Source organism: Dromiciops gliroides, chromosome 1 (genome assembly GCF_019393635.1).
Source record: "Dromiciops gliroides isolate mDroGli1 chromosome 1, mDroGli1.pri, whole genome shotgun sequence".
Lineage (NCBI taxonomy): Eukaryota > Metazoa > Chordata > Mammalia > Microbiotheria > Microbiotheriidae > Dromiciops > Dromiciops gliroides.
The window spans coordinates 668,759,004-668,786,067 of NC_057861.1; the positions used below are offsets into that span (position 1 = coordinate 668,759,004).

The window sequence follows — 27,064 nt, forward strand, 5'->3', positions numbered from 1 at the left end:
GGAGCATAACTCATCTTATACATTGCACATTTTCTGTATATTGGAGATATGAGACCTTTATCTGAAAAACTCTAAAAATTTTCCCCCAATTTTCTGCTTTCTTTCTAATTTTGGCTACATTGATTTTATTTGTAGAAAACCATTTTAATTTAATTTAATCAAAATTATCCATTTTATATCTCATGATGCTCTCTCTCTTGTTCATCCATAAATTCTTATTCAGTCCATAGGTCTTATAGTTAATATATTCCATTTTATTTTGATTTATTTACGATATCTTCCTTTATATATGAGTCCCATATGCATTTTGACCATATCTTGGTAAATGGTGTAAGATATTGATCTATATACAATTTCTGCTAGACTGCTTTTCAATTTTCCCAGCAGTCTTTACCAAATAGTGAATTCTTATTCCAGAAGCTTAAATCTTTACATTTGTCAAACACAAGGTTACTTTAAGCTACTACTGTGTGTTGTATGTCTACTCTGTTCCATTGATCCACCTTTCTGTTTTAATCTGGTACTGCTAAACTACCTTCCTTAACATTTTTTTCCCATTAATACTTTTGATGTTTCTGACCTTTTGTTCTTCCAGATGAATTTTGTTATTATTTTTTCTAGCTCAATAAAATAGGTGGGGGTTTTTGTTAATTTAATTGGGATGGCTTTGAATAAGTAGATTAGGTAGAATACTCATTTTCATTATATTGGCTTTGCACATCCATGAGCATTTAATATTTCTCCAATTATTTAAACCTGACTATATAAAAAGTGTCTTGCAATTATATTCATGTAGTTCCTGGGTTTGTGGTGGTCAGTATATTCAGGCATTTTATGTTGTCTCTGGATATTTTCCCCATTTAAAGTATCCATCTCTTCTTATGAGATGTTATATATTAAAATGCTAATGGTTGGGGCAGCTAGGTGGCACCGGCCCTGGGGTCAGGAGTACCTGAGTTCAAATGTGATCTCAGACACTTGACACTTATTAGCTGTGTGACCCTGGGCAAGTCACTTAACCCCAACTGCCTCACCAAAAAAAAAAAAAAAGGTAAAATGCTAATGGCTTATGTGGTATATCATATCCTGATACTTTGCTAAAATTATTGTTTCACCTAGCTTTTTATTTGAATCTCTGATTTGCCAAATATCATCTACAAAAGGAAATGGTTTATTACCTCAATTTCTTTTTCTTCTCTTATTGCTTTTGCTAACACTTCCCCTTTTTATTTATTTATTTATTTTGGGTGAGGCAATTGGGGTTAAGTGACTTGCCTAGGGTCACACAGCTATTAAGTGTCAAGTGTCTGAGGCTGGATTTGAACTCAGGTACTCTGAGTTCAACACTTCTAATACAATATTCAATAATATTGGTGATAAAATGGACATCCTTGTTTGGGTGAGGCTTCTATCTTATCTGCGTTATGAATAATGCTTACTAGATGGTTTTAGATAGATGCTTCTTATCAATTTTAAACCTATTTTCAGCTGTTTTGTGTACTGGGAATGAGTATTCTATTTTGTCAAAAGCTTTTTCTGCATCTATTGCTGTAATCTTAGTATTTTTGTTACTTTTGTTATTGATATAACCAATTATGGTAATAGTTTTCCTTATGTTAAACCATCCCTGCATTCCTGGCATAAATCCCACTTGTCCACATTGTTAAATCTTTGTGATATGTTGTTGTACTCTCCTAGCTAGAATTTTATTTAGGATTTTTGGGTCCTCATGCAAATCTTATGCTAATTTTCTTTCTCTGTTTTCTTTCTGATTTGGGATCAGACCATATTTGTTTCATAAAGAGTTTGGTAGGACTCCTTTGCCCATTATTCCAAATGATTTGTTTACTCTTGGAATTAGTTGATCTTTAAATATTTGGTAGAATTCACTTGTAAATTTATCAGTTCCTGATGTGTTGTTTTTCCCCCCGCCTTAGGAAGCTCATTGTTGGCCTGTTCAATTTCTTTTTCTAAAATATATTTATTTAGATACTCTTATTCCCTTCTGTTAATCTAGGCAGTTTGTACTTGTGTAGTCTTCTATTTCACTTAAATTATTAAGTTTATTAGCATATAATTCAGTATAATAAGCTAATAATTGCTTGAATTTTATCTTTATTAGTGGTATATTCACCCATTGACTCTTATTAAATATAATTTTATTGCATTATTATCTAAAAAGGATGCATTTAACTATAAAGTTTTTATGCCCTAATATATGGTCATTTTTTTATAGGTAGGGTGTACTACTGAGAAAAGGGTGTATTCCTTTATTCCCACTCAATTCATTTCTAGGTATATATCTCATTTGGCTTACCTAAGATTCAATTCATCTCTTTTACTTCTTTCTTACTTCTTTTTTTATTAGAATTATCTAGTTCTGCAAGGGGAAGATTGAAGTGGGTCCCACCCCGCCACACACACACACACACACACACACACACACACACACACACACACACACTATTATAGTGGGTTTTTGTTTTTTTTCCCAATTCTACCTGTAATTAATTTAGCTTCTCCTTTAAACATTTGGATGCGCATACACAAAAAATTTTGGATGTTGTTACATTTAGGTCTAGTGTTAATTACTTCAGTGATTTAGCATTGATATACTTTAGTATAGATTGACTTCATTATCTATGTCAGGGCTTAAAATTTTTCCACTCGCAAGCCCTTTTTGCCCAAGAAATTTTTACAGGTCCTCGGATTTCTAGGTCTATAAAATAGCGATGCTTAACATAAGATTTTTCAAGACCCCTTCATTCAGTTATGAGACCTGATACAGGGTCATGACCCACAGTTTAAGAAGCTTTGATCTGTTACTTTTTATCATAATGTAGTTTCCCTTTTTGTCTTTTAATCTATTTTAGTTTTAACTTTGTCTGAAATCATGATTGCTACCCCTGCTTTTTTTGCATCAGCTGAAGCATAATTAATTTAACTCCAGCCCTTTATTTTCACTTTGTCTCTGTCTGTGTGTCTGTCTCTCTCTCTCTCTCTCTCTCTCTCTCTCTCTCTCTCTCTCTCTCTCTCTCTCTGTTTTTGCAGGGCAATAAGGGTTAAGTGACTTGCCCAGGGTCACACAGCTAGTAAGTGTCAAGTGTCTGAGGTTGGATTTGAACTCAGGTACTCCTGATTCCAGTGCTGGTGCTTTATCCATATGTGTATTTCTTATTATTAAATGTTTTACTTGTTTAAAAACAAAACATATTATCAGATTGTAGTTTTTAATCCATTCTGTTATCCATTTTCATTTTGACTCTATCCCATTCACATTTCAAAGTTATAATTACTAGTTGATTATTTCCTTCCATCCTATTTTTCCTCACTGTGTATCCTTTTCTCCCTTTCTTTTTTACCCTATCCCTCATCAGGTCTCTAATTTACTTCAGCCCACTGCCATCCAATCCATACATCCTTCTAAAAATTCTCCCTTATCCAGTCCCTTTCCTCTCCCATTTCTTAATCTACTTACCCCTTCTTTCTTTTTTTTTGGTGAGGCAATTGGGGTTAAGTGACTTGCCCAGGGTCACACAGCTAGTAAGTGTCAAGTGTCTGAGGCTGGATTTGAACTCAGGTCCTCCTGAATTCAGGGCTGGTGCTTTATCTACTGTGCCACCTAGCTGCCCTTACTTACCCTTCTTAGAAGTCCCTCTCTTACCCTCTCTTCTTAGACTCCTATTTCTTGATCTGTACACCCTTCTAAGAATCCCTTCCTTTATTCTATCTCCTTATCCTCTTATTTCTTAGTCTGCACACTCTTCTAAGAGTTCCTCTCTTATCCCATCCCTTTGCCTTCCTATTTCTCTGTAAATTAAGACTTTTATACCCTTCTCTATTTGACCCAGTTCTGATGTGAATAAGATTCTAGCAGTACCAGCTCTCCACCCACTCCTGCCCTCCACTCTAAAATTTCTTCATTCATGCCCTGTGTTTGTATAATATAATTGCTGTTTTACTTCTCCCTACCCAATTTTATTTTTTATGGTAATCACATCATACTCAATGTAACCCCAAGCCTTCTGTCTGTATGTTCTTTCAAACTATACTAGTAATGATAATTTTTTTTAAGAGTTTTAGATAACCTTTTCCCATATAAGAAGTAAACAATTTGACCATACTAAATCCTTTATAATTGCTCGTTTATGTTTACCATGTGTTTCTCCTGATTCTTGTAGATCATATTTTCTAGTCAATTCTGGTCTTTTCCTCCTAAATGTCCATGTTTTTTTTCCCTGTAGGAAACAGGGAACTCAGCTTTGTGCTGGGTAAGTTATTCTTGCTTGTAAGCCCAGCTTCTGTGCTCTTTGGAGTATCATGTTCCATGTCCTGTAGTCTTTTAATCTAGAAGTTGCTAAATTTCATGTTATCCCAACTGTAGCAGCACAGTATTTAAATTGTTTCTTTCTAGATGCTTAAAGTATTTTTTCTTTGACTTAGAAGCTTTGAAGCTTAGTTATAATGTTCCTATGAGTTTTCACCCTGAGATCTCTTTCAGGTTATTTTGAGATTTTTTTTTTCATTTTCTGTTTTAACTTCTAGTTCTAAAACTTAAGGGTAATTTTTTTTTATAATTTATTGACATAGCATCTCTTTTTTATTATAACTTTCAGATAGTCCAACATTCTTATATTGTTTCTCCTTGATCTGTTTTCCAGGTCACTTGCTTTTCTAATGAGATGTTTCATATTATCTTCTATTTTTTCATTCTTTTGATTTAAAAAAATATATTTAATATTTTATTTTGCCCCAATTGCATATAAAAATAATTTGTAACATTCATTTTTAAAATTTTTGAGTTCCAAATTATCCCTTTCCCCCATCTTCCCTCATTGAAAGGGCAAGCAATTTTATATAGGTCTTGCATGTACAGTCATGCAAAACTTATTTCCATATTAGCTTTTTTTTGTCGAAGAAAAAACAGACACCCCACCCCCCAAAAAAGCCCAAGAAAAATAGTTTTAAAAAGCATGCTTTAATCTGCATTCGGACTCTTATCAATTCTTTCCTTTGGAGATGGATAGCATTTTCATAAATTCTTCGGAATTGTCTTGATTCATTGTATGGTTGAAAATAACTAAGTCATTCACAATTGATTATCATAGAGTATTGCTGTTACTGTATACAAGGTTCTCCTGATTTTGTTCATTTCACTTTGCATCAGTTCAGGTTTTTTTGAGAGTATCCTGCTTATCATTTCCTATAGGACAACAGTTTTTCATCACAGTCATATACCACAGCTTGTTCAGCCATTCCCCAATTGATGGGCATGCCCATAATTTCCAATTCTTTGCCACCATATAAAGAGCTGCTTTAAATATTTTTTGTACATGTAGGTCCTTTTCCTTTTTTACTCTCCAGAATGGTTGCATCAATTCACAGCTCCAATAGTGCGTTCCATGTCTCAATTTTTCCACATCCCTGCCATAATTTGTCCCTTTTCTGTCATCTTAGTCAATCTGATAGGTGTGGGGTGATACCACAGGGTTGTTATAATTTGCATTTCTCTAATCTGTAGTGATTTAGAACGTTTTTTCTTCTGACTATTTTATCTGAGAAATTCCTGTTGATATCCTTTGACCATTTATCATTTGGTGAATGGCTCTTGTTTTTATACATTTGATTCAGTTCTCTATATAGCTCAGAAATTAGGCCTTTATCAAAGAAACTTGATGTAAATTTTTTTTTTCACAGTTATGATTACTGTGTATTTAACTCCATCCCCATTTATTCTACTCTCTCTCCTTTCTGTCTGTTCTCAAGTGTTTTGCTTCTGACTACCTTCTCCCCCTCATCTACCCTCCCATCTATCAGCTCCCCTCACCTTTCTTACTCCCTTCTCATCCTCCTTTCCTGTAGGATAAGAAACATTTCTATACCCAACTGAGTGTGTACCTAATTCTCTCTTCAGGCCATTTTCATTGAGAGCAAGGTTCAAATGATCTCCCCTATTTTCCTCTCTACTGTAAAAACTATTTTGTACTTCTTATGTGAGATAATTTACTCCATTTTACCTCTCAATTTCCCCTTCTCTTAATGCATTTGTCTTTCTCATCCCTTAATTTTATTTTTTTTGGTTATCCCATCATTCATTTTACACCCAGGTTCTTCTTCTAACTGCCTTAATAATGAGCAAGTTCATAGATAGGAGTTACAAGTATCATCTTCCTATGTAGGAATGTAAACTGTTTAACTATTGAATCCCCTATGATTTCAATGTCCTTTTTGCCTTTTTATGCTTCTCTTGAGTCTTTGTATTTGAAAGTCAGATTTTCTTCTCACCTCTGGTTTTTCATCAGGAATGCTTTTAATAGAACTTTTGTTCTCTATTTCATTAAATGTCTATTTCCCCCTGAGGGATTATACAGATTTGCTGGGTAGGTTATTATTGGTTGTAATCCTTGCTCCTTTGACCTCTGGAAATACCATAGTCTAAACCCTCTGATCTTTTAATCTAGAAACTACTAAATCTTGTGCTCTCCTGATTGTGGCTCCATGATATTTGAATTATTTCTTTCTGACTGCTTTGCAATATTTTCTCCTTGACTTGGGAGCTCAGGAATTTGACTTCCAGGGGAGTTTACATTTTGGGATTTGTCTTAGGAAGTGATTGGTGGGTTTCTGTTTTACCTTCTGGTTCTAGAATATCAGGATAGTTTTCTTTGAAAATTTCTTGAAAAATGATATCTACACTCTTTTTTTGATCATAGCTTTGAAGTAGTTCAGTAATTTTTCAGTTACCTCTCCTTGAAGTATTTTCTATCTCAGTTTTTTTTCCAATGAGATATTTCACATTTTCTTTTATTATTTTTATTCTTTTGATTTTGTTTTGTTTCTTGTTGTCTCATAAAGTCATTAATTTCCCCTTCCCCAATTCTAATTTTTAAGGAATTATTTTCTTCTGTAAGTTTTTGGACCTCTTTTCCCAGTCGATTTTCTTATTTTCTTGCATTTTTCATATTTTCCCCTAATTTTTCTTAAGTCTCTCTTATTTTATTTGTCTTTTTAAAGTTCTTCTAAGAAGTCTTTTGGGGCTTATGACCATTTCCCATTTTTCTTTGTATTAGAAATAGCTGTTTTAACTTCACTGCCTTCTGAGTTTGAAACCAGATCTAGTCAGATTCTCTCTCCTTTTCTCTCCCTCCCTGCCCCCCCCCCCCTTTTTTCCCTTAATCTTTTTTTCCCCCTAGCATCTTATTTCTTGGCTGTTAATCTTATGTTAGAGTTGGGCTCTAGTTGGTATAGAACACTAGGATTAACTGGAGAAGGTAATGGCAAACCACTCCAGGACCTTTACTTTAAAAAAAAGAATCTTAAGTGGGGCCATGGAGAGTTGGACCCCACTGAAACAACTCAACAATAAGTGAAAGATAGTGTCTCAAGCTTCAGGCTTTTTGTGCTGTTGTTTTCAGAGCTCTCTATGGGGGCCTAATCTCAGGTAACCCTCTCTGCACCCGAGCTGTAACCAGGCCCCCCCAGCAGTGTTGTCACCAGCAGAAGAAGCTCTTACTCCCTGCAGATCTTCCTGGGACTGCAGGCTTCAGCTCATCCTTCTACCCTGAAACCAAAAGCAGCAATTCTGCTCTCCTTCAAGTGACCGCAACCAGCAAGGACCCCTCTCCTCTATAACCATTCTCACTGGCATAAACTTAGGTCTCACCTACAGTCACATCCTGGGACCCCCTCTGGTCAGAGGGGAGCCCTGCAATCTTAGCTGTCTGACCCCCAGAGTATTAGTAAATGGTCAGAAGTTCTTGAAGCTGAGGCTGCTGCCACACAGCTACCCCCAGTGCTTATTGTTTGTTGATTGGTAGGTATCTGCATTTCAGTCAGGCCAGGCCACCACCCTGGGAGGTCAGGTATTTCTTCAAATCCTCCCAAGTTGTCTTAGTCTGGACAACTGCTTGCTTTATGGTGACTTTTAATCATATCCACCACTCTAAATTCACTTTGAGGCATTATTTAAATAATTTGTGGGGGAATTTGGGAAAGCCAGGTAATTTCCTGCCATTCCACCATTTCCCCAGGATTCTTTTACTTGCATTCTTACTTTTCTCATTTTTGACTGTTGCTATATAAATATTTTACAGTTGTGTAATTAGAAATATACTTTCAACAGCATTTTAAAGTAAGCATTTCAAGAATTATCTCTTTAACAGACAAGAAAACTGGTGCTCATAATGCTTAACATTTACTTAGCACTTGAAGGTTGGCCAGTCTTTATCTGTTACCTCATTTGTTCCTCACAACTATCCTGTAAGATTGATGTTATTTTTCCTCTTTTACAGATGAGGACACTGAGGCTGAGAGACATTGTGATTTTTTTTCCCAGAGTCATCCTAGCTAGTCTGGACCATAACTTTCAAATTTTGCTCTCTCCCCCAATCCATGTAGGAGCCTAGTAGGCAAAGTGGCTTACCAAAAGCAAACCAGGGGAGGGTTTAGGTCTTCTGCTTCCAAACCCAAGGTTTTGCTATTTGTCTTTTACTGAAACTGTGGTTTCATTACTATGAGGTTCTACAGGCACATTTGCAGCTTATTTGCATTGTCACCTTGGAGAGTTTCCTGAGGCCCTTTCTGGCCCAGACTCACACAGCCAGCTGGAATCTATAACTGGAATCGAACTTGTCTTTCTTATGCTGCATTGCCTTTCAGCATTGTGCTAAATGTTCATAGCAGCTTATTTATATTGCATTTGTAAATTAGGAAGCTCTTTTCTTAGTAACCTTATGAAGTAGATAATATATATTTTTTTCAATTTGGCAGTTGGGGAAACAGGTTGAAGTCAACTCATTTGCTTGTAATCACACAGTTAATAAATTGAAAAACCCTAGCATTTGAACCAATTCTTAGCCACTACAAAAAGAGTTGCTATAAATATTTTTGTACAAATGGATCTTTTTCTCTTTTTTGGGGATGTCTTTGGGATATAAACCTAGCAGTGGTATTGCTGGATCAAAGGGTATGCACAGTTCTGTAGCCCTTTGGACATAGTTCCAAATTGCTTTCCAGAATGGTTGGATCTTTCCACAACTCCAGCAACAGTAGAATTGTGTCCCAGTTTTCCCATATCCCCTCCAACATCCAATATTTTCCTTTTTCGTTATATTTGCTACTCTGATAAATGTGAGGTGATATCTCAGAGTTATTTTAGTTTGCATTTCTCTGATCAATAGTGATTTAGAGCAAAACTATAGATAGCTTTGATTTCAAGAAGACTACTTCTGCATTGAATTTTTAAAGATAAAAATTTTCATGAGTGGACATTAACTGCTCTTTTAGTTAGCCATGTAGGTTATCCTTTGTTTTCCAGTCTTTCAAGCAGCTACAGAGCCACCTAAAAGTACTATCATGATCCATGTTTCAACATGAATATACCATAAGAATATAAAATGCCTCGCTAAAATCTGTGCACTTTGCCTGTAGTATCATCTTGACTAACCATTCTACCAAGTAAATAAGTTAGTCTGACAGTTTTTAGAAAATTCATACCAATCCCTAATAATCATTGCTTCTCTTTGTAAATGCTCACAAAATATCTATTTATTATAATTCATTTCAAACTTTGTCAAAAGATTGCCATTAAATTCATCAGACTATGGCTTAAAGTTCTTTGCCTCCTTTCAAAAAATTGGGGTACCATTTCTCTGCCTCTAGTCTTTTAGCACCTTATTCTCTACCATTCTAATGATGATTAAAGATCAATCATATATACATAGTTCCTGTGGTACATAGTCTATCCCTTTCAGGAAATACGATCTCATTTAGAGGAATTGAATATTCTCTTACTGTGAATCTTACCTATTTTAGGCCTCAGTTCAGTCTTTACCATTTTACAATTAAAAGTTGCTTGCTCTTTCTTTCTTTTTTTTGGTAAAGAATACAGGTAAGAATAAAAGAAGTGAAGTAGTCAATAATCATTTATTAAGCACTTAATATGTTCCAGGCACAGTGCTGAATGCTGTAATATCTTTGCGTATAGCATCTGCCCCAAGGAGAAAGCCTGTGTTTTTCTTGTTTTTCACCAAACTGTTTAGTATTTAAAAGGTTTTTTAATGTGCGGGGCAATGAGGGTTAAGCGACTTGCTCAGGGTCACACAGCTAGTGTCAAGTGTCTGAGGCCGATTTTGAACTCAGGTCCTCCTGAATCCAGGGCCAGTGCTTTATCCACTTCGCCACCTAGCTGCCCCCTATTATTTCCAGTTTTAATAGTTTAAACTTTGAAAACTTACTTTGATCTATTTGTCTCTTAGCCCATAACTACTTTAGAGCTCTGGTTGTCCTAGTTAGGACATGAATTAATTTGCTTATACTATTTAGCTGTTGGTTGGTTGGGGTGTGGTGTGTGTGTGTGTGTGTGTGTGTGTGTGTGTGTGTGTGTGTGTGTGTGTGTGTTTTAAATTCACTGGCATTCCATTAAAGATCTGCTAATGGGGTATGGCTTCTTCCCCAAGTAGCAGATTGGGTTCAGTAATCTCCTAGGTTTCTTCCTATATCACATACTAGAAAAATCTGAGATCCTCTTCCTAGAGCACGTTAGCCTGTTGTTGAATTTTGATATCTTCTGAGAAGTTCCATTTGAACATTCAGGCTCTAGGTATTTTTACCAGGTGAAAGAGAACTGTAATATATGTTCTGTGAGGTACTACAAAGTAAATGGAAGGGGAAAAAGGAAAGGGTCAGTAAACTCTTTGCAACTGAAACTGTGTTGTGAGAATTTGGCTATTTTCCAAAAGACTCATTGCATTTCTAGGGAAGGTGAGACATACAATAAAATGAAATGATCTGTATTCACAAAGCTTACTTTCCAGTGGGGAGATACAAGGACATATAGACTATATATAGAATATAAAGAGAGTAAATACAAATTAGTTAAATAAGAAATCATTTGAAAGGAAGGGCGCTGACAGTTGAGGAAAGTCAGGAAAGGCTCCATGTTGAAGATGATAGCTTGAGCTGCTTCTTGAAGTGAGGAATTTCATGAGGTAGAGCTGAAGCAAACAAGAGGTGGAATGTCTTGTATGAGGAGCGTGGAAAAGGTGGTTTGGCCGGGATTTCAGGTTGGAGCGGTAAAATAGTGTCCAGTGAGGCTGAAAAGATAGATTGTAGGAAAGAATATGAGGGGCTTTAAAAGCTAAACAAGGAGTTGATATTTGATCATAGAGGGAGTAAAGAGCCAAGAGAGTAAGTAGGAGAAGGACATAGATCTTTGCTTAAGGAAAATCAGTTTGGCAGCAATGTACAAGATGATTGAATTTGGTCTTTGCAATAATAATACAGGGAAGGGGCAAAGAAGGTTTGAACAAAGGTAAGGAGCTGTGTAAAGAGGAGATATCAAATGCTAAAGATACTATGGTGATAGAAATAGCAAAATTTAGCAATTGGTTAAATGCGTAGAGTGCGAAAACAAGGATCATGCTAAGGTTATGAAGGTGCTTTTGGTAAAAATAAAACTAGGGAATTTGGAAAGAGGTATGTTTGAATGAAAAGAGCTCTGTGCTGAGTTTTTTAAAAATTGATTGGGGTGGGAGCAGCTAGGTGGCGCAGTGGATAGAACACCGGCCCTGAAGTCAGGAGTACCAGAGTTCAAATCCGGCCTCAGACACTTAACACTTACTAGCTGTGTGACGCTGGGCAAGTCACTTAACCCCAAATGCCTCACTTAAAAAAAAAATTGATTAGGGGGCAGCTAGGTGGCGCAGTGGATAAAGCACTGGCCCTGGAGTCAGGAGGACCTGAGTTCAAATTCGGCCTCAGACACTTGACACTTACTAGCTGAGTGACCCTGGGCAAGTCACTTAACACCCCCACCCCCCAAAATTGATTAGTAAGACAGTCCCTTTTCCTCTCAGAAATGGTAGTTTAATAGAAAAAGCAGTGTTTGTAGAAATGGTGCTGAGTTGCATAAGAGTGCCTCTTTTCTATGAATGACTATAAAGAGAATTGGTCAGAATCTATAAGCCAGTATGAGGTACTACTAATGTTTCACTTAGCTTTTATGCTTTCATTCTATCTCTCTCCTCTCCTAGTGACATTGAAGAGCATTTAAATATACGTACAGTGTCAATAGAGCCTTATTGCTGGATTTGTTTGTTTGTTTGTTTTTTAAAGGTATATTTGAATTGAGCTTCTTGCCAGTCCTGGTTCTTCAATTATGGCCCTTTCCCTTTCACCCTCAAAGTTTCCTCGTGGCTTTTTCTTTCTTTTCTTAGAAAGTGTTGACTTTTAAATGGAAGGAGATTAATGGCAGTTTGTTGCTACTTTTTACCCCCTTTTTCCCTCTTTGGGCATTCTTAAGACAAATGGGAATTTTGGTCTTTTGGTTCCAGTTTTCCATTTCTTTCTGCTGGTCCTAGAAATGGTTGCTAGGAGTAAATATTTTTAAGGCTTTTGTTTTTCACATGCTGATGTGGACAAAAAAACCAACAACATTAAATGTGGAACTAATTACAACTATATTTTTGTTGGTTCTGAAATGTTACACATTGAATCATTAGGTTCTTGTAACTATATGCTCAAAAATGTGGATTCAATTTTTTTCCCTAACCAAAGCTAAAAATTAGTTACTTTGTATAGAATATGCCCCCATTATAGCATTACTTTCTTAGCAATTTACTGTGGTTACTTTATAATACCATACTTAAATTACTTGGCATTTCCTGTTGCTCATCTGAAACAGCAGTAGATTCCCAATCTTTGTCATATTCGAGCTTAGACTAGTTGCCGAAGCTGATTCTTTTGGGGGGGGGGTGAGGCAATTGGGGTCAAGTGACTTGCCCAGGGTCACACAGCTAGTAAGTGTTAAGTGTCTGAGGCCGGATTTGAACTCGGGTCCTCCTGACTCCTGGGCCGGTGCTCTATCTACTTCGCCACCTAGCTGCCCAAAAGCCGATTCAATTTAACATTTATTGAATGTGTACTCTGGTTCTGGAAATAACAAAAAGCCAGTTGTCTTCAGTTGAATTCTGCATCTACAGAAGATGATGGTAATGAACTTGGTCAAAGTAACAGTTCCATGCTGTCCTTTACTGGCTTGCATGCTCTACAGTGCCTTTTCCCCTCCTCCCCCCAGTTGGGGGGGCATTGAAAAATACTTGGATCAAAAGCAAGACTGGAATTTTATTCCCAGGCCTTACCCTTTACCCAGACTTAACTCCCACCAACTGGAAAAGCAATAGCTAGACTGTGATAAGACAAATCATCACTACCACTGAGGTTGCTTCCTCAGCAGCCTTCAGTGAAAAGATTAAAAAGCAGGAACATCTAACAAGTGATGACAGATACAAGAGAGATACAGGCAAAAAATTATGGTAGAAGACATTATTTCCAAGCTGTGGAACTTTTTCCTTGTATGACCACTTATTTGCAAACCAATGGAACATAGAGTAAGTTTCTAAATGTTGATGTTTTAATGAGGATGAAGAGCCAGAATAACAAATAAGTGGCCTCTTTATTTGCTCTGAATTTAAATAACAGTAATTTTAGGTATCCTGGGTTCCTAAATCATCCATTTCCTCCTCATACTCCCCCAGCTCCTTTTAGATGAGAAAATATTGATCAACAATTAAAAAAAAAACTCAAGAGAATTGTTTTACATGCCTAGACAGCTTTTGAAATGTGTAAGTATCTACCTCTAGTAGGCTGTAAATTTCCACCTTTAAAATTATAGCACTTTCAAGCTAAATGAGCGGATCTGAAAGATATGATATCAAAGAACTGGGAGTCTGGGCAAATAAAATACGCTCTATTTTCAAGACCTTAAAAAAAAAGTGGAGAATAGAAAATTAAAATTTAAGATTACATCCCAAACCATATTCAAATTCTGTACCTAGAGGTCTGACTTCCAGAACCTTGCATCCTATAGTTTGTCTTTGTGTCTTCAGTTCCAGATTGTCACATGCAAACCAGATTCTTTGGCAATAGAAATTTAGTTATAGTAATTCAACCTACTGCTGTTATGGATCTCAGCTTCCTGTTAATTCCAAATAGTTTGAAAAGTGCTCTTCTTGACTGATCTGGCATTGCCTAATCTACATGGGACTTCCCACTTGCCTAGCCAGAAATTGCTATTAAAATTATGTTTATAGAACTTTTAAATTCCTAGCCGTTTTTGACAAACTAAAATGAAATAGGTTAAACTTAGAAGTTATATAGCACTTCGATGTGCTGATTTTTTTTCCTACCCCATTAATTTATGGATCTTACTGCCACTAGCTTCCTAAGAAGTAGAAAATCTTTTTCATATTTATCTTTGTCCTTTTTCCAATATTTGGGAGTACTTAAATCACTAATTTTTCCCAGGCTCCTCTTAATCATCCTATATGATAATATAAGAAATAATATTTTTTTGTTTTTGTTTTTTTTTGAGGGGCAATTGGGGTTAAGTGACTTGCCCAGGGTCACATAGCTAGTAAGTGTTAAGTGTCTGAGGCCGGATTTGAACTCAGGTACTCCTGAATCCAGGGCCGGTGCTCTATCCACTACGCCATCTAGCTGCCCCAAGAAATAATATTTTTTAAAAAAGGAGAAGCCAGGAAAACTAATCTCAACACATCAAAATACTTTATTATTACATTTTCACAAAAATGGTCCCCGCCCCTAGAGGGCAGAGCTATGTGCAGGCTGGCAGGTCTGCCTAGCCTTCTCTCTCTCTCTCTCTCTCTCTCTCTCTCTCTCTCTCTCTCTCTCTCTCTCTCTCTCTCTCTCTCACACACACACACACACACACACACACACACACACACACACGGTTAAGTGACTTGCCCAGGGTCACACAGCTAGTTAAGTGTCTGAGGCCAGATTTTAACTCAGGTCCTCCTGAATCCAGGGCCAGTGCTTTATCTATTGTGCCACCTAGCTGCCCCCTGGCCTTTTTTATAAGGCATTTGGCATTCTAACTCCCAGGGCAGTACAATACCTTAGCTTCATGCATCCCTCCCTTCCTGTGACAGTTCAGTACCTGCTCTTGTCTCCCTGTGGATAATTGGCATCTTGGTTGTTCAGATCTGATAACTCAGAATAAAGGTGATTAGTGTCTTAAAATGGTAAATTCCCCTAATCTGGGTCTCATATGGATTTAACACTGAAGAAATGATGACAGCAAAAAATGTGAACTAAGTTTGTACACTCAGAATATAATGTACAATATGCAATAATTCCAAATAATAATAATTATAACTTCCATGAATGCATTAATAAGTCAAATAGTCATGGCAATCAGTTTACCAAGGAAATAATTTAATCTAGACTTGATATCATATTATGAAATCAAGACCTTCTTGCATGGGTTACATAGAACAAAATACACATGGAAGAATAAAAGACAATGAAATTAAAAAACAATTAAATTCAAACTGGCTTAAAACACAATCTTAAAAGAATGAAAATCTATAAATAAAATGCAATAGTTGCTAAATATTACCATAAACATAATTATAATTAGCCAGTTACATAATAATAAGTAACACATTAATTTATCCATAATTTCCATCCATCATCAATTTACCAATTAAAACATAGACTCACAGTGAACATATCATATTTTACAAAATATCTCTTGAGCACCGAAATACTTGAAAGTAATTCTATTGAATATATTCTCATCAGGACAATCATATAAACCTTTTAAATACATTTTCAGAATCACCAACTGAGTTGTCCTGGGATTACAATAGGTTTCTGATTTCTATTCAATAATCTGATGTTCCTAAAGCTTTCTTTTTGCTATTACATAAGTGACGAGTCCTACAAACTCAGTGAATACCATATTCCTAATTATTATCATCTGGAATTGGGACAATTTCTTATCAATAAAAGATCCCCTCTCAATCACAGAAATAGCCCATGAATTTAAGATTAATAGGAAAAGCCATAACTAAAATATTAACCTGCTCTGTCCCTAAACCAAAGGCCCCTAATGTCAGTGGGATCATGGGTTCTATGCCTTATTTAGACAACAGACAAACTATGTACAAACAAGAAAGATAATTCTCCAAAATTTTTAAATGATTTCTCACAACAGTTGCAAACCATTTTTCTTACACAATTCTCCTGCCAAATTTCAGAACTTTCCTACCATATTAGAAATTTCAACTTCTTACTAGTTAAATTATCCCTTCTATTATCTCCCATTTTCCCTCCTTGCAGGACAGTATGACAAAAGCGAACTCCATACCCTCTTGAAAATTAGTGAAAATAAATCATCACAATTGAATCAAAGTAAACTACTGATGCATCCATGGCATCTGCTAAGAGTATATCAAATAATACCAATAATACCTTAAGAGAAATAGTTCACAATCATTAACATAATGAAAAAGTTCAAATCCTATTCTTAAGCTAGAATACTTGTGTTATAAGCAAACAAGAATATAAACAACTCCAACACCAGAACAGGAGTAAATCCACTAGAAACAGAAAGAAATTTAGAACAATTGAAAAAGGTACATCAGTAAAATAGAATGAATCCATAAAATTTCCATTGCACTAAAACTTAAATTTCTCATGTATACCAAATCACCAAATCAAATATCATGTAACTTCCCAAATTTACTTAAACTCAAGTCAGTAAAATAAGAACTTTTAGCAGGAAAAGCCATAAATTAACCTTGTAAACATGATTCCGTTAAATAATGGGAACATCTTAACCAGACTGCATATATTTCCCCACATGTTCTCATAAGTAGGTAGGCTCCTTCCAGTAAGTTCAGTTTAAAACAGCAAGATCCCTCTCATAGCCCAGTGCAGCAATTTATTTTTGTTTGTTTGTTTGTTTGTTTTTTAGAGTGAGGCAATTGGGGTTAAGTGACTTGCCCAGGGTCACACAGCTAGTAAGTGTGTTAAGTGTCTGAGGCCAGATTTGAACTCAGAGCACTGGCCTTGGAGTCAGGAGTATCTATCTACTGCACCATCTAGCTGCCCCCAAATATTGACATTTGTTTTGTTACTTTTTCTTTTTTGGGGGTGGGGCAATGAGGGTTAAGTGACTTGCCCAAGGTCACACAGCTAGTAAGTGTCACATGTCTGAGGTTGGATTTGAACTCAGGTCCTCCTGAATCCAGGGTCAGTGCTTTATCCTCTGTGCCACCTAGCTGCCCCCTCCAGTGCAGCAGTTTAGATGTTCTGATAACAAGTTTACACTTTCCTTACTCTTATGTCATAAGAGTTACAAGGACACGCCAAGTCTAAGAATGACACTCAAATATGTACCGAATCAGAAATCATATAAGGGAGAATCAATAGGATCAGAATCTACTATTCTTATTAATAAATCAAACCCCAACATAGAGGTATATACATGCACAAATGGTCTTAACTTCTTACAAGGAGAAATATAACAATCTCCCTTGGGCCTACTCCTCGAATAAAACAGAGTTAGAGGAAGTATATCTGGCCATTTCAAATGAGTCCCTTGACACAAATTTCCAGTCAAAATCTGAATCTCGCTCCACCTGTCCAGAGGATAGAGATGGATAAGGAGTATAGAATTTTTAGTACAATTCCTAAATTTAAATAGACTTCTAGAAAGTAAAAACTTTTATCTGAATCAATTTGAGCAGGAGGGCCATATAGGGACAATTTCTTAATAGATAATTTGGACACAAAAGTTGCAGTGAAAGCTTTCAGTTAATAAATAAAATCAAACAGTATTTAGGATATCTAACCTTTGGCAAAATTATAAAAACAATTTACAATGTCTCAAATAGAAGATATGTTAGAGGGTGACCACCTTGTGTCACCTTCCTTTTACTGATTGAAAACTAAATCTTAAACATTCTAAAATTTGACTTACTGTCATGACCAGGCTTTGGCCTCTTTCCTACATAGAAAAATGAAGATCTTTATCAAACCTTTTATTTCAACCCCCAAAATAAGAGATTTAAGATCTCCATGAATGCAGTAAACATATTAGATCTTTCCTTTTTGATCTCTTTTCTTCTCCCTGTCTCATTTCATCAGCTTCTTTAGGTTCCATTAGCATCTCTACAATCATGTGATCCCCACAACCCTGGGAGGCAATTTCCACTACCAAATAGCCACTGGCCAGCAAATTCCCTCTAAGGCAAACTCCAGCCTTATCACAAACCCCTGCAAAATCGAACCCATCAGACAACAAGCCTAAAGTCAAAATGTGCCAAGCTTTGGCTGTTCTTCCGCCTTTTCCAAAGAGGCAGGACCTCCAATTCCACCCTTGATTTTCCAACATCCACACAGGCTGCCTTTTCCCTCTCACATCTCATTTCTTGCTCTCTGCGACTTTCTGGCTGTCCACACCCTATCTGTCCATTTCCTACTCACTCCCTTTTCTTCTCCAGCTCTATAATTTTCATACATTCAGACCTTTCACACTGCCTCTGTGTCCTCTTCTCCAGTGACTCTCTTGGGGTTCTCATGGCCCCATTTGCTCATCTCTAAATTTCTCTACTTCTCCACACACCAGATGTTCTCTCTCAAGGGCTACAATGACTCTCTGGCAATTCACCTCTTCCTCACCGCATTATTCTACCTCTCCACATTTATCCCACCAAACACTTGTTCTCTATTTACCCATTTCTCTATGATTTGGCTTCCCCCATGTGTCATCTCTCTCTCTACAGGCGCTCCCTCTATTCAACTTCACCTAAACAGTGAGGACTCCCTCTACCCTCACTTTCTTCTTTTTTAAATTTTATTAATTTATTTTGGTGAGGCGTTTGGGGTTAAGTGACTTGCCCAGGGTCACACAGCTAGTAAGTGTTAAGTGTCTGAGGCCAGATTTGAACTCAGGTATTCCTGACTCCAGGGCTGGTGCTCTATCCACTGTGCCCCCTAGCTGTCCCTCTCCCCTCACTTTCACACTGACATTCTGTCTCTGACTCCATGCCCTCTCTCTTTTCCTGGCACTCTGCCCCCAGCTCTTCTTCCACTAGTGGTACCAAAATGGCAAACATCTGGATTTTCCCTTCCTGCTTCTGCTAACTCCTAATCTCTCTGCTTGCATTTTCTCCAACTGGTCCTCCACACAGCTGGTCTCACTCATGACCTGCTCCCTCCCTTCCTGCTGATTAGGAAGCAGGGTGCAAGGCGCCCAGAGGGAGCTGATGTAGACTATGTGCTGGTCCTGGGCTCTGCCAGGGCACTGAGGAAGAAATGGGGTTTGGCTGCTGCTGCCCCTGTCCTGCCCCTGTGCCAACTGTGAGACATAAGTTGGATATTAGATCATAAATCTACCCTACTTAACCTTTCCCTTAATTTATCTCCCAGACTAGTAAATGGAAGAAGCTTCTGGTTTTCTAGATAGACCTTACCTCGCTCTCTCTCCTTCATACAAAAACCTCTCACAATCGAATTCATCCACACCTACAATAAGTCCCACACAATGAAAATTGCTGGGCACCCCTTAAATTTCCATTACCCCTTTACATCCTCAATTCTAGTACCAGTCCCCTCCCAGGCATTCCACACTTCTCCTCCTGTTCCTAAGCCATTCCACCACAAAGTTCATCAGTAAAAAAAAAGAGCACAACTTTCTTTATACCAATTATTTCCTCAGTACATGCACAAATTTAAAACTTTAGCAGTAATCCAACAACATTTTAGTTTTTCAATCAAAGCCCACCAATTTCTTGGCTTCCCCCGAGACTACAGGTGGGCACAAGTTCCCGGCCCATACACCAATCTGTGAAAAACAGTGTTTTAAAGATTCTCTGAGACACAGCACTTAGGATGTTAGAAAAAGGGAAAATACTTTATTATTACATTTTTGTGGAAATGGGCCCCACCCCTAGTGGGCGGAGCCACGTGCGGGCTAGCAGGCCTTCCTTTTATAATGGTGTTCTAACTCCCAGGGAGGTAGATGCTGGCTAGCCCCACAGACACACCCCCTGCCTCTCTGCATTTTTCCCATGGGAACTTTGAGAAACCCCCAGTCTCTCTATCATTTCTTTCTATTCCTCCCTCCTCCCAATGAATCTGAATTCACCTCTCGGACACTTTAATCACCTGGGATTGTCCCCAGGCGGTTTCAGTCACCCTGCTAGGGGCCCTTCCTTTTCCTCACAATTATACATATCCTCAAGGCCCCTGGGAATGAAGGCCTTAGAAAGGAAGGCTTTGAACTATGTGCGGAATTCAGTGAAAAAGGAAGGAGAGAATGTCCAGGTAGTAGGTAGCTAACAGTTACCAGAATCTAGATTGGGTAATAGATTTGGAGTGCATGAATCTAAAAGTAGGAGAAGTTGCTAAATCTGGGAGAGAACAGAAGGAGAGCCTGGAAGTAGCAGTGGTGGAAAAAGAAATTTTTGGAGTTTCTCACAACCAGGAAGTTGCAGTGGATTAGTGAAAATGCAGCTAGTACTAGAAAGGGCAGCCAGCAGTGCTGTGTCAGAAGATAGAAGAAGCAAGTGAGGATGTGTGGTAGAAGATGAAAACTTTTGTTAATTTTGGAGTAGAGGTGCTGGAGGTCAGAGAGGCATGGAAGGGAGGACAGTCTGAAGCTAGTCATTACTTTGGGGTGGGGGCTGTTCTTGGGCAGTCTGAATTCAGTATCACCAGGCTATAAAGAGTGGAGGGAGTAAGAATGTGTTTACCATTGGTGAATGAGTCCAGTAAAGAAGTCATTGAGGTCAGCAAATGAAGTTTCAAGGTCAGCACTCATTTTTCCCCCCATCTGACCTTTATCTGTACCTGTGTCACAAGAGACTTCTGTCCTGAGACCATTTGAAGCAAGTCTGGTGGTATTTTGGCCATTTCGGAGTCTAGGAAGACTGGAGACGAGACAATTCTAAGGACTACACAGTAAGCAGACAAGGAGTAACTCTCCATCATGCCAATAAGGACCGTTTTTCAGATTCATGGTTTCCAAGATGTAATTGTTATTGCCCTGTAGTTGAATGGTTCTGTCTTCAACAATACCCTGTTTGGAACCAAGAAAACACAGATCGGATGCATTATGCTACATCAATGTATGAGTAAGCCCTGCTGACACATAGTGATTAAATTGAACCATTATTAAAATGCATATACTACTTAGATGTGTACTCTTAGATGAAGCCCTCCCATTTGAGAGTCTGAATGCTTCAGCTCACCAGTGATTTAATTAGACTTCTGAAGGAAATAGAACAACTATTCATTCATACCAGGGTAGTTAAAGGTCTGTTGTTTCGTATATACAATTCTTGAGTTATTTCCTATATCTTTTTAATATCTACAAAAGAGTAAAGGAGGGCTACTGCCTTGAAACCTCCTCAGGCAGCCAGGCAGCTTTTGAACCTCTGTTCCCCAAGGCTTTTGCTATCAACTTACCTTGGAAGCCAATCCCTTCTCCCTAACAAAAATAAAAACAAACCTTTTCAAGTAAATACTAGGGGAAGGAAGAAAAGTTCAACAGTGATTTCCAGCACGCACTAAGCTAGGGATCACCACATTTGTAAGGGTCAAAACTGCATGCCATTAAGCTATCAGTAATCAATAAAAATACTTTTTGGTATGGAAGGAGAAAGCCAAGTTAGAGGAAGAGTGTTCAGTAATTTCCCATTTCTCTGCATAAGCCAGGTAGAGTTACAGAATAGGAATCAAAAGACCGCAGTAAAAATGTTCTCAAGATAGTTATTGTTTCTACCCTATAAAAATAACATACTTAAGTACCAGTAACTAACCACAAAAAATTTGCATCTAGGCCTGTCTGAATTAACTACTTGCATTCAAGGAACCTAGTTCATGATTACTTTTTTTCCTTTGGAAAAGAATGTTTTATCGGAGGTTAGGTAGTAGAGCTGTTTCCTCTTAGCATGTGTCAATTCTTAAATCCATTGCTACCTGCTCTTCTTTTAAGATTAGCCTTTCCACGGGTTTTTCAGGAGAATTAGCTATTCATGTCTGGAAGTGGTACAATTAGGCCAACACACTTCCATGATAGCTGTGGGAACAATGCCTCTTGTCCATTCTAATTATGCTTCCACTGGTTTTCTTATCTACCTTTTGGATGTCACTAATTTGTAGTTTCTCCACCTGAAAACAGGAAGTTCCACTATCTAATTCTTTCTGCATTATTAAAATGTTCAGGCTGGATGATATTCATGTGAAGTCTTTTGTAACTTTATTTGGAAAAGTGGTTGTAGATTTTAATCCAAGTGATAGGAGTAACATGCTTATAGGATTTTAAGAGACAAAACTGTTTAAGTGTGGGGCATTAAAAGATGGCAACATTGTCTTTGTCATCAGTGACCAAAAACCATTTGATTTTCATTTTTAAGATCTAGAACCTAAGTGGTCATTTTCAGCATTACCTGAATAAGCGCCTGATAAGGATAGCTCTTCATTATACCTTTATCCGAGGACAAGTCTTCAGTGACTTTTATTTTCCTCACAAACCTAGGGGAGTAGCAAAACTGCTATTTGGGAATTAATGACCCCAAATGTTAGTACCATTGAGAGTAAACTTTCAAGTCAGATTAGCTTTTCCTAGGAAACTCTATAGTGGTTATTTTTAGCAAATTCCTCTAGGCCCTGACAACACCAAATGTCTTGGAAATCATCTGTTAGGTAACTATATATCTTGCTTTATTTGAATTTTTTCCTTCACAAATATACTTGATGTGAGCAACACATGTTGAGTGTCATACGTAGCCTTCTGCATCTAATCCAGTTAATTTACACATTGGAAATAATGGGGTGTGACTAATTCCAAGATTGCCGCATGATATATATATCATGCGGCAATCTTGGAATTAGTCAATATATATATATACATATATATATACATATATATATATATATTAGTCAATATATATAATATATATAATATATATATTGACTAATATATATGTGTGTATATATATATATACATATATATATTAGTCAATATATATAATCTTGGAATTAGTCTATATATATATATACACATTTATTTAGGGAAAATTTTAAGTCAGTAAATGCTTTTCAAAAGAACTTTGAGACAGTTTCTTATATGAGTATTATGTTATATTTTATGTTTCCTCTAGTCTTCCAAAAAACCCAAAACTGCAGAAGCAGATACCTCAAGTGAATTGGCCAAGAAGAGCAAAGAAGTGTTCAGGAAAGAGGTGAGGATGGAATCAAAGCTTGTGATGTGAGATCATCAATTCTGCCCTCTCTTCCAAATATACATTAGGACACTGTCTGTGTCTATCTGTCTGTGTCTCTCTCTCTCTCTCTCTCTCTCTCAATCATGCAATCACTCACTCAGAATAGCAGGGACCAGAAAGTTTAATCCACCTAAGGATTGATATTGTATGGTTATACTTATGTCCTTTTGAGGGACTAGATTTTTACCTAATTGCACATACCTCTATGAATATCTGTATAGTTATGTCATGGGGCACAGAGCACCCCAGAATTTCTCTGGGGCACACCGAGGAATCTTCTCCTTGAGAAATTAAACCAGAGGACAGATAACGCCTAGAGAGATAAACTAAACCAAATCGGAGCTAGCTTGGGATTCCTACCCTTCATTTTGGTCTCCCTTACCCTGGGGAGATAAGTTTGGGTGTGGCTTCGGCCTTTGTGTTCTGAAGAGGGATCTGTAGCCACCCCTCACCCAATTCCTTTAGTCACTACCAGTGGGGGATGGTCCACCACTCCTCACCCAATTCCCCTAGCTACCACCAGTGGGGGATGGTCCTCTCTCACTAAAGGAACTTTTCACTGGCAGATGGGCCACCCCCATCAGTCCCCTATAAAAGTACCTTCCAGACTCCTGTTTGAGGAGATTTGGTACCTCTGAGCCAGGTGCTTTATGCCAAATCTCCCCATGAAAAGTCCAAGGATTTCTTTCATGGTTTCCCTCCCCCCACCCTTCCCTTCCCTTGCTCCTAAATAAACTATCACCTTCTTCTAACTACGTTTTGTGTGCAAGAGGGTGTAATTCTTTAAAGAGGAATTCCTAAGAACCCCATACCCTAACCCCAACCCCAACCTGTACCCCATTTCCCACCATAACAGTTATCTTCCTGGGAAGACAGTAATTGGGTCCCTCTCCCATCACAGATGTCCCAGTTCATTGTGCAGTGCCTGAATCCTTACCGGAAACCTGACTGCAAAGTGGGGAGGATAACCACAACTGAAGACTTCAAGCATCTAGCCCGCAAGGTATACTCCCAAATCCCCAGCCCTGATTCTTCCCCATTTCACTGAGTTTGGGTGTTCAGGTGAGGCTTAAAGGATATCATACATACACAAAGTGCTGTGGGCTTTGGCAGCTTTGATGTGGGTTATAAGACAGTTTCCCTTTTTGAGTGCCCAAGAATAGAAAAGGTTGGCTATCCGCTTTTAGCAGTTGGGCTTCATGTAAATGCCATTTAAGGCCAAAAATCCTTTCCATCCCTGGGAATTCCACGAGGTTTTTCCCTTTTCAGTTACTTATTTGCTTGTTTATAAATGTGAGTAGCATTAGGCCAGTCTACTTTTTGTTCATAAACGACCTTATAAACCTTTAAGCATCCTTAGGACAGTGGCAAAACTATACATTTCCTCCTTTACCTCTTCTAGTGTCCCCATATTTGTTACAATGGCTTTTTGAAGAATGTGCCTTATACTCTTGGGTTGCTTTAGATAGCAGGTCCCAGTGTTAGCTTACCCCCACACTGATTTATCTACCATGGTCTTTCTTGTTCCCTTTATCCTTTTCCTTGGGGTGGGAACTCCACACAGCTGACTCACGGTGTCATGAACAAGGAGCTGAAATACTGTAAGAACCCTGAAGACTTGGAGTGCAATGAGAATGTGAAACACAAAACAAAGGAATACATCAAAAAGTACATGCAGAAGTTTGGGACTGTTTACAAACCCAAAGAAGACACAGACTTGGAATAACTTAATGGGTCAGCAAAGGCAGTTTAGAGTGGGAAGACAGAAGGGAGAAAGTTAACTTAATGAGAGAAGCCCATGGGCCCCATCAACCCATTTTCCCCCAACCTTGTCGGAGCTGTTGCCACTGATGACTCTTGACACTTGAACCCTATGAGTCATGCAAAGTAAAGAAACCATATTCCATTTAAGACAAAACAAGGCCACAGTCAATATGTTATTGGGGTAGGTGGGCCAAGATAGTCAGGGTCCTGGGAGAGAGGCTATTCCCCTCAATCTCCTAGGCCTGACCCCTATTCTCTAACTTGGGTCTCCTTCTTGGCGGTGCTGTTAGCGCACTGACCCATGCGCACCCCTTCCTCCCTACCCCATATGCTGGGGAACCTGTATTATATTTTAACGTATATGTGAATATATTGATAAATATTTTTTCCGGGTTTTTGTTTTTGTTTTGTTTTGGTTTTTTTTTTTTGTTTGTTTTTGTTTTTGCTTTTAGCCTATGCGTGCTAAGATCACGGGAACACTTTGTAAGGATAGTTTGGGTTCTCCTGCAAGGTTTAATCTGTTATCATGTAAATATTCCAGAGTAGGCTACCTCTGAGTTTCTGGTCAGCCTCATGCTATGTTGATAAGATTGATTTTACTGCTTAAAATCATTTTACTTTATCCAATTTTTACTGAACTTTTTATGTAAAAAAAATTAAAATAAAATCAATTAAAGAACTTGGCCTACACCTCCAAAATTAATTGGTTAAAAAAAGCTTTAAGAACCAAGTAGACATGAGTTTGGCTTCTGGGCTTTGTTATATGGAACTGTTTGTTCGGGCATTAAAGGGATATGGGTTAAAAGAAAAGAATACTTTGTAATTCATAGGTATGTGTGAGAGACCCCCTTAAAAATTCATCTAGTTGAACCCCCCCACTCCCTTCCCCTTCATTTTATAGAAGAGGAAGCTAGAGGCTCAGGATCTGTTAGGCCAATCCCACCCATGCACTTGTCACTTTTCCTGGCCAAAAAGAGAAGACAACTAGTAGGCACCAACCACTCACAAAGTTCTAGATGGGCTTGGAGTAGGGGGGTAGAGAAGGAAAGCAGAAGTGTGAGGGCTTCCTCCCCACCCTCAATCCCAGAGATACGGGGATGCCTGACTTTAGAGCTTATTTTCTATTAACCATTCACTAAGCCTAACGTCTCCCATTTGCCTAGCTCAATAGAGGCTAGAAGAAATAACATTCCTTGCCCTTTGGAACCATCCATCTAGTTGAGGAGACAACATTACATACACATGTAAGTGCAAGATAAAGGGGATAGGCAGTTGACTGTAGTATTTTAGAAGAGGAGGGGCAGCTAGGTGGTGTAGTGGATAGAGCACCAGCCCTGGAGTCAGGAGTACATGAGTTCAAATTTGACCTCAGACACTTGACACTTATTAGCTGTGTGACCCTGGGCAAGTCACTTAACCCTCATTGCCACAAAAAGAGAAAGTGGAGTGCTGGAGTGGGTTCCTGGAGGATGGGTGGTGGGAATAGTTCATGCTTCTGTACTCCTTTCCCTCAGCCCTATGAGGAGGGGTGGTTAGTGCAAGTATGATCTCATTCCCATTTTACAGAAAGCCTCCAGGGTCTCAGACAAACCTTTTTCTGGGAGATGGACACACAAAAATCACACCAGATATAAGGATGGGTTGAGTTGTAAGTGTTCTAGTGCTGGGATTTTCTCCCCATCAATAAGAAGGGCTCCATTAAAGTATTTTAAGTTTTGGCAAAGTGGTTTCCTCATAGCAATCATTTGAGGTAAAAATACAAGAATTATTCATAATTTACAGATGAGACGCAGAAATGGGGAGGAGTTGGCATGAGTCATTGTGAGTTAATGAACCTGGGGCTCAAACTTGAGGATATAAATTAGGGTAATAATGCCTCTAGTGCCTGTCTCATTGGCATGTGGGAATCAAATGTGATAATGAATTTAAAGTCCTTTTCAAACTTTAATGCAATTGGTCTGTCTGTCATGTTGTCCTCTTAAGTTTTTAGTAGAGGGAGATAGTTGATTACCCAAATTTATGGAGGCCTGAGCTACCCTGCTTGCAGGGGTAGTGTTCATCTCATTCACAGACACCAGTTTGATATAATCTGGCTCATTTCACCCCCTCCCCTCAGCCTTTCATTCTGTGCCAGAGTCAAATTGAGGGAATTGAGGTCATGAAGAAGAACTTTTGCTTCTTTTTTTTAAAAAATA

The 27,064-nt window shown here is 38.0% G+C and overlaps 1 protein-coding gene across 2 annotated transcripts in view; it reads left to right on the forward strand.

Annotated features, from left to right (window-relative positions):
- Positions 1-25,541, forward strand: part of SETD2 (SET domain containing 2, histone lysine methyltransferase) — a 153,441-nt gene extending 127,900 nt beyond the window's left edge. For both annotated transcript variants that reach the window (XM_043994791.1, XM_043994800.1), the window contains exons 19-21: positions 22,983-23,063; positions 24,007-24,108; positions 24,670-25,541. In XM_043994791.1, coding sequence (XP_043850726.1) covers positions 22,983-23,063; positions 24,007-24,108; positions 24,670-24,831 — 345 coding nt within the window. In that variant the 3' untranslated portion in view covers positions 24,832-25,541. The remainder of the gene's footprint in view (positions 1-22,982; positions 23,064-24,006; positions 24,109-24,669) is intronic.
- The last annotated feature ends 1,523 nt before the right edge of the window (positions 25,542-27,064 follow it).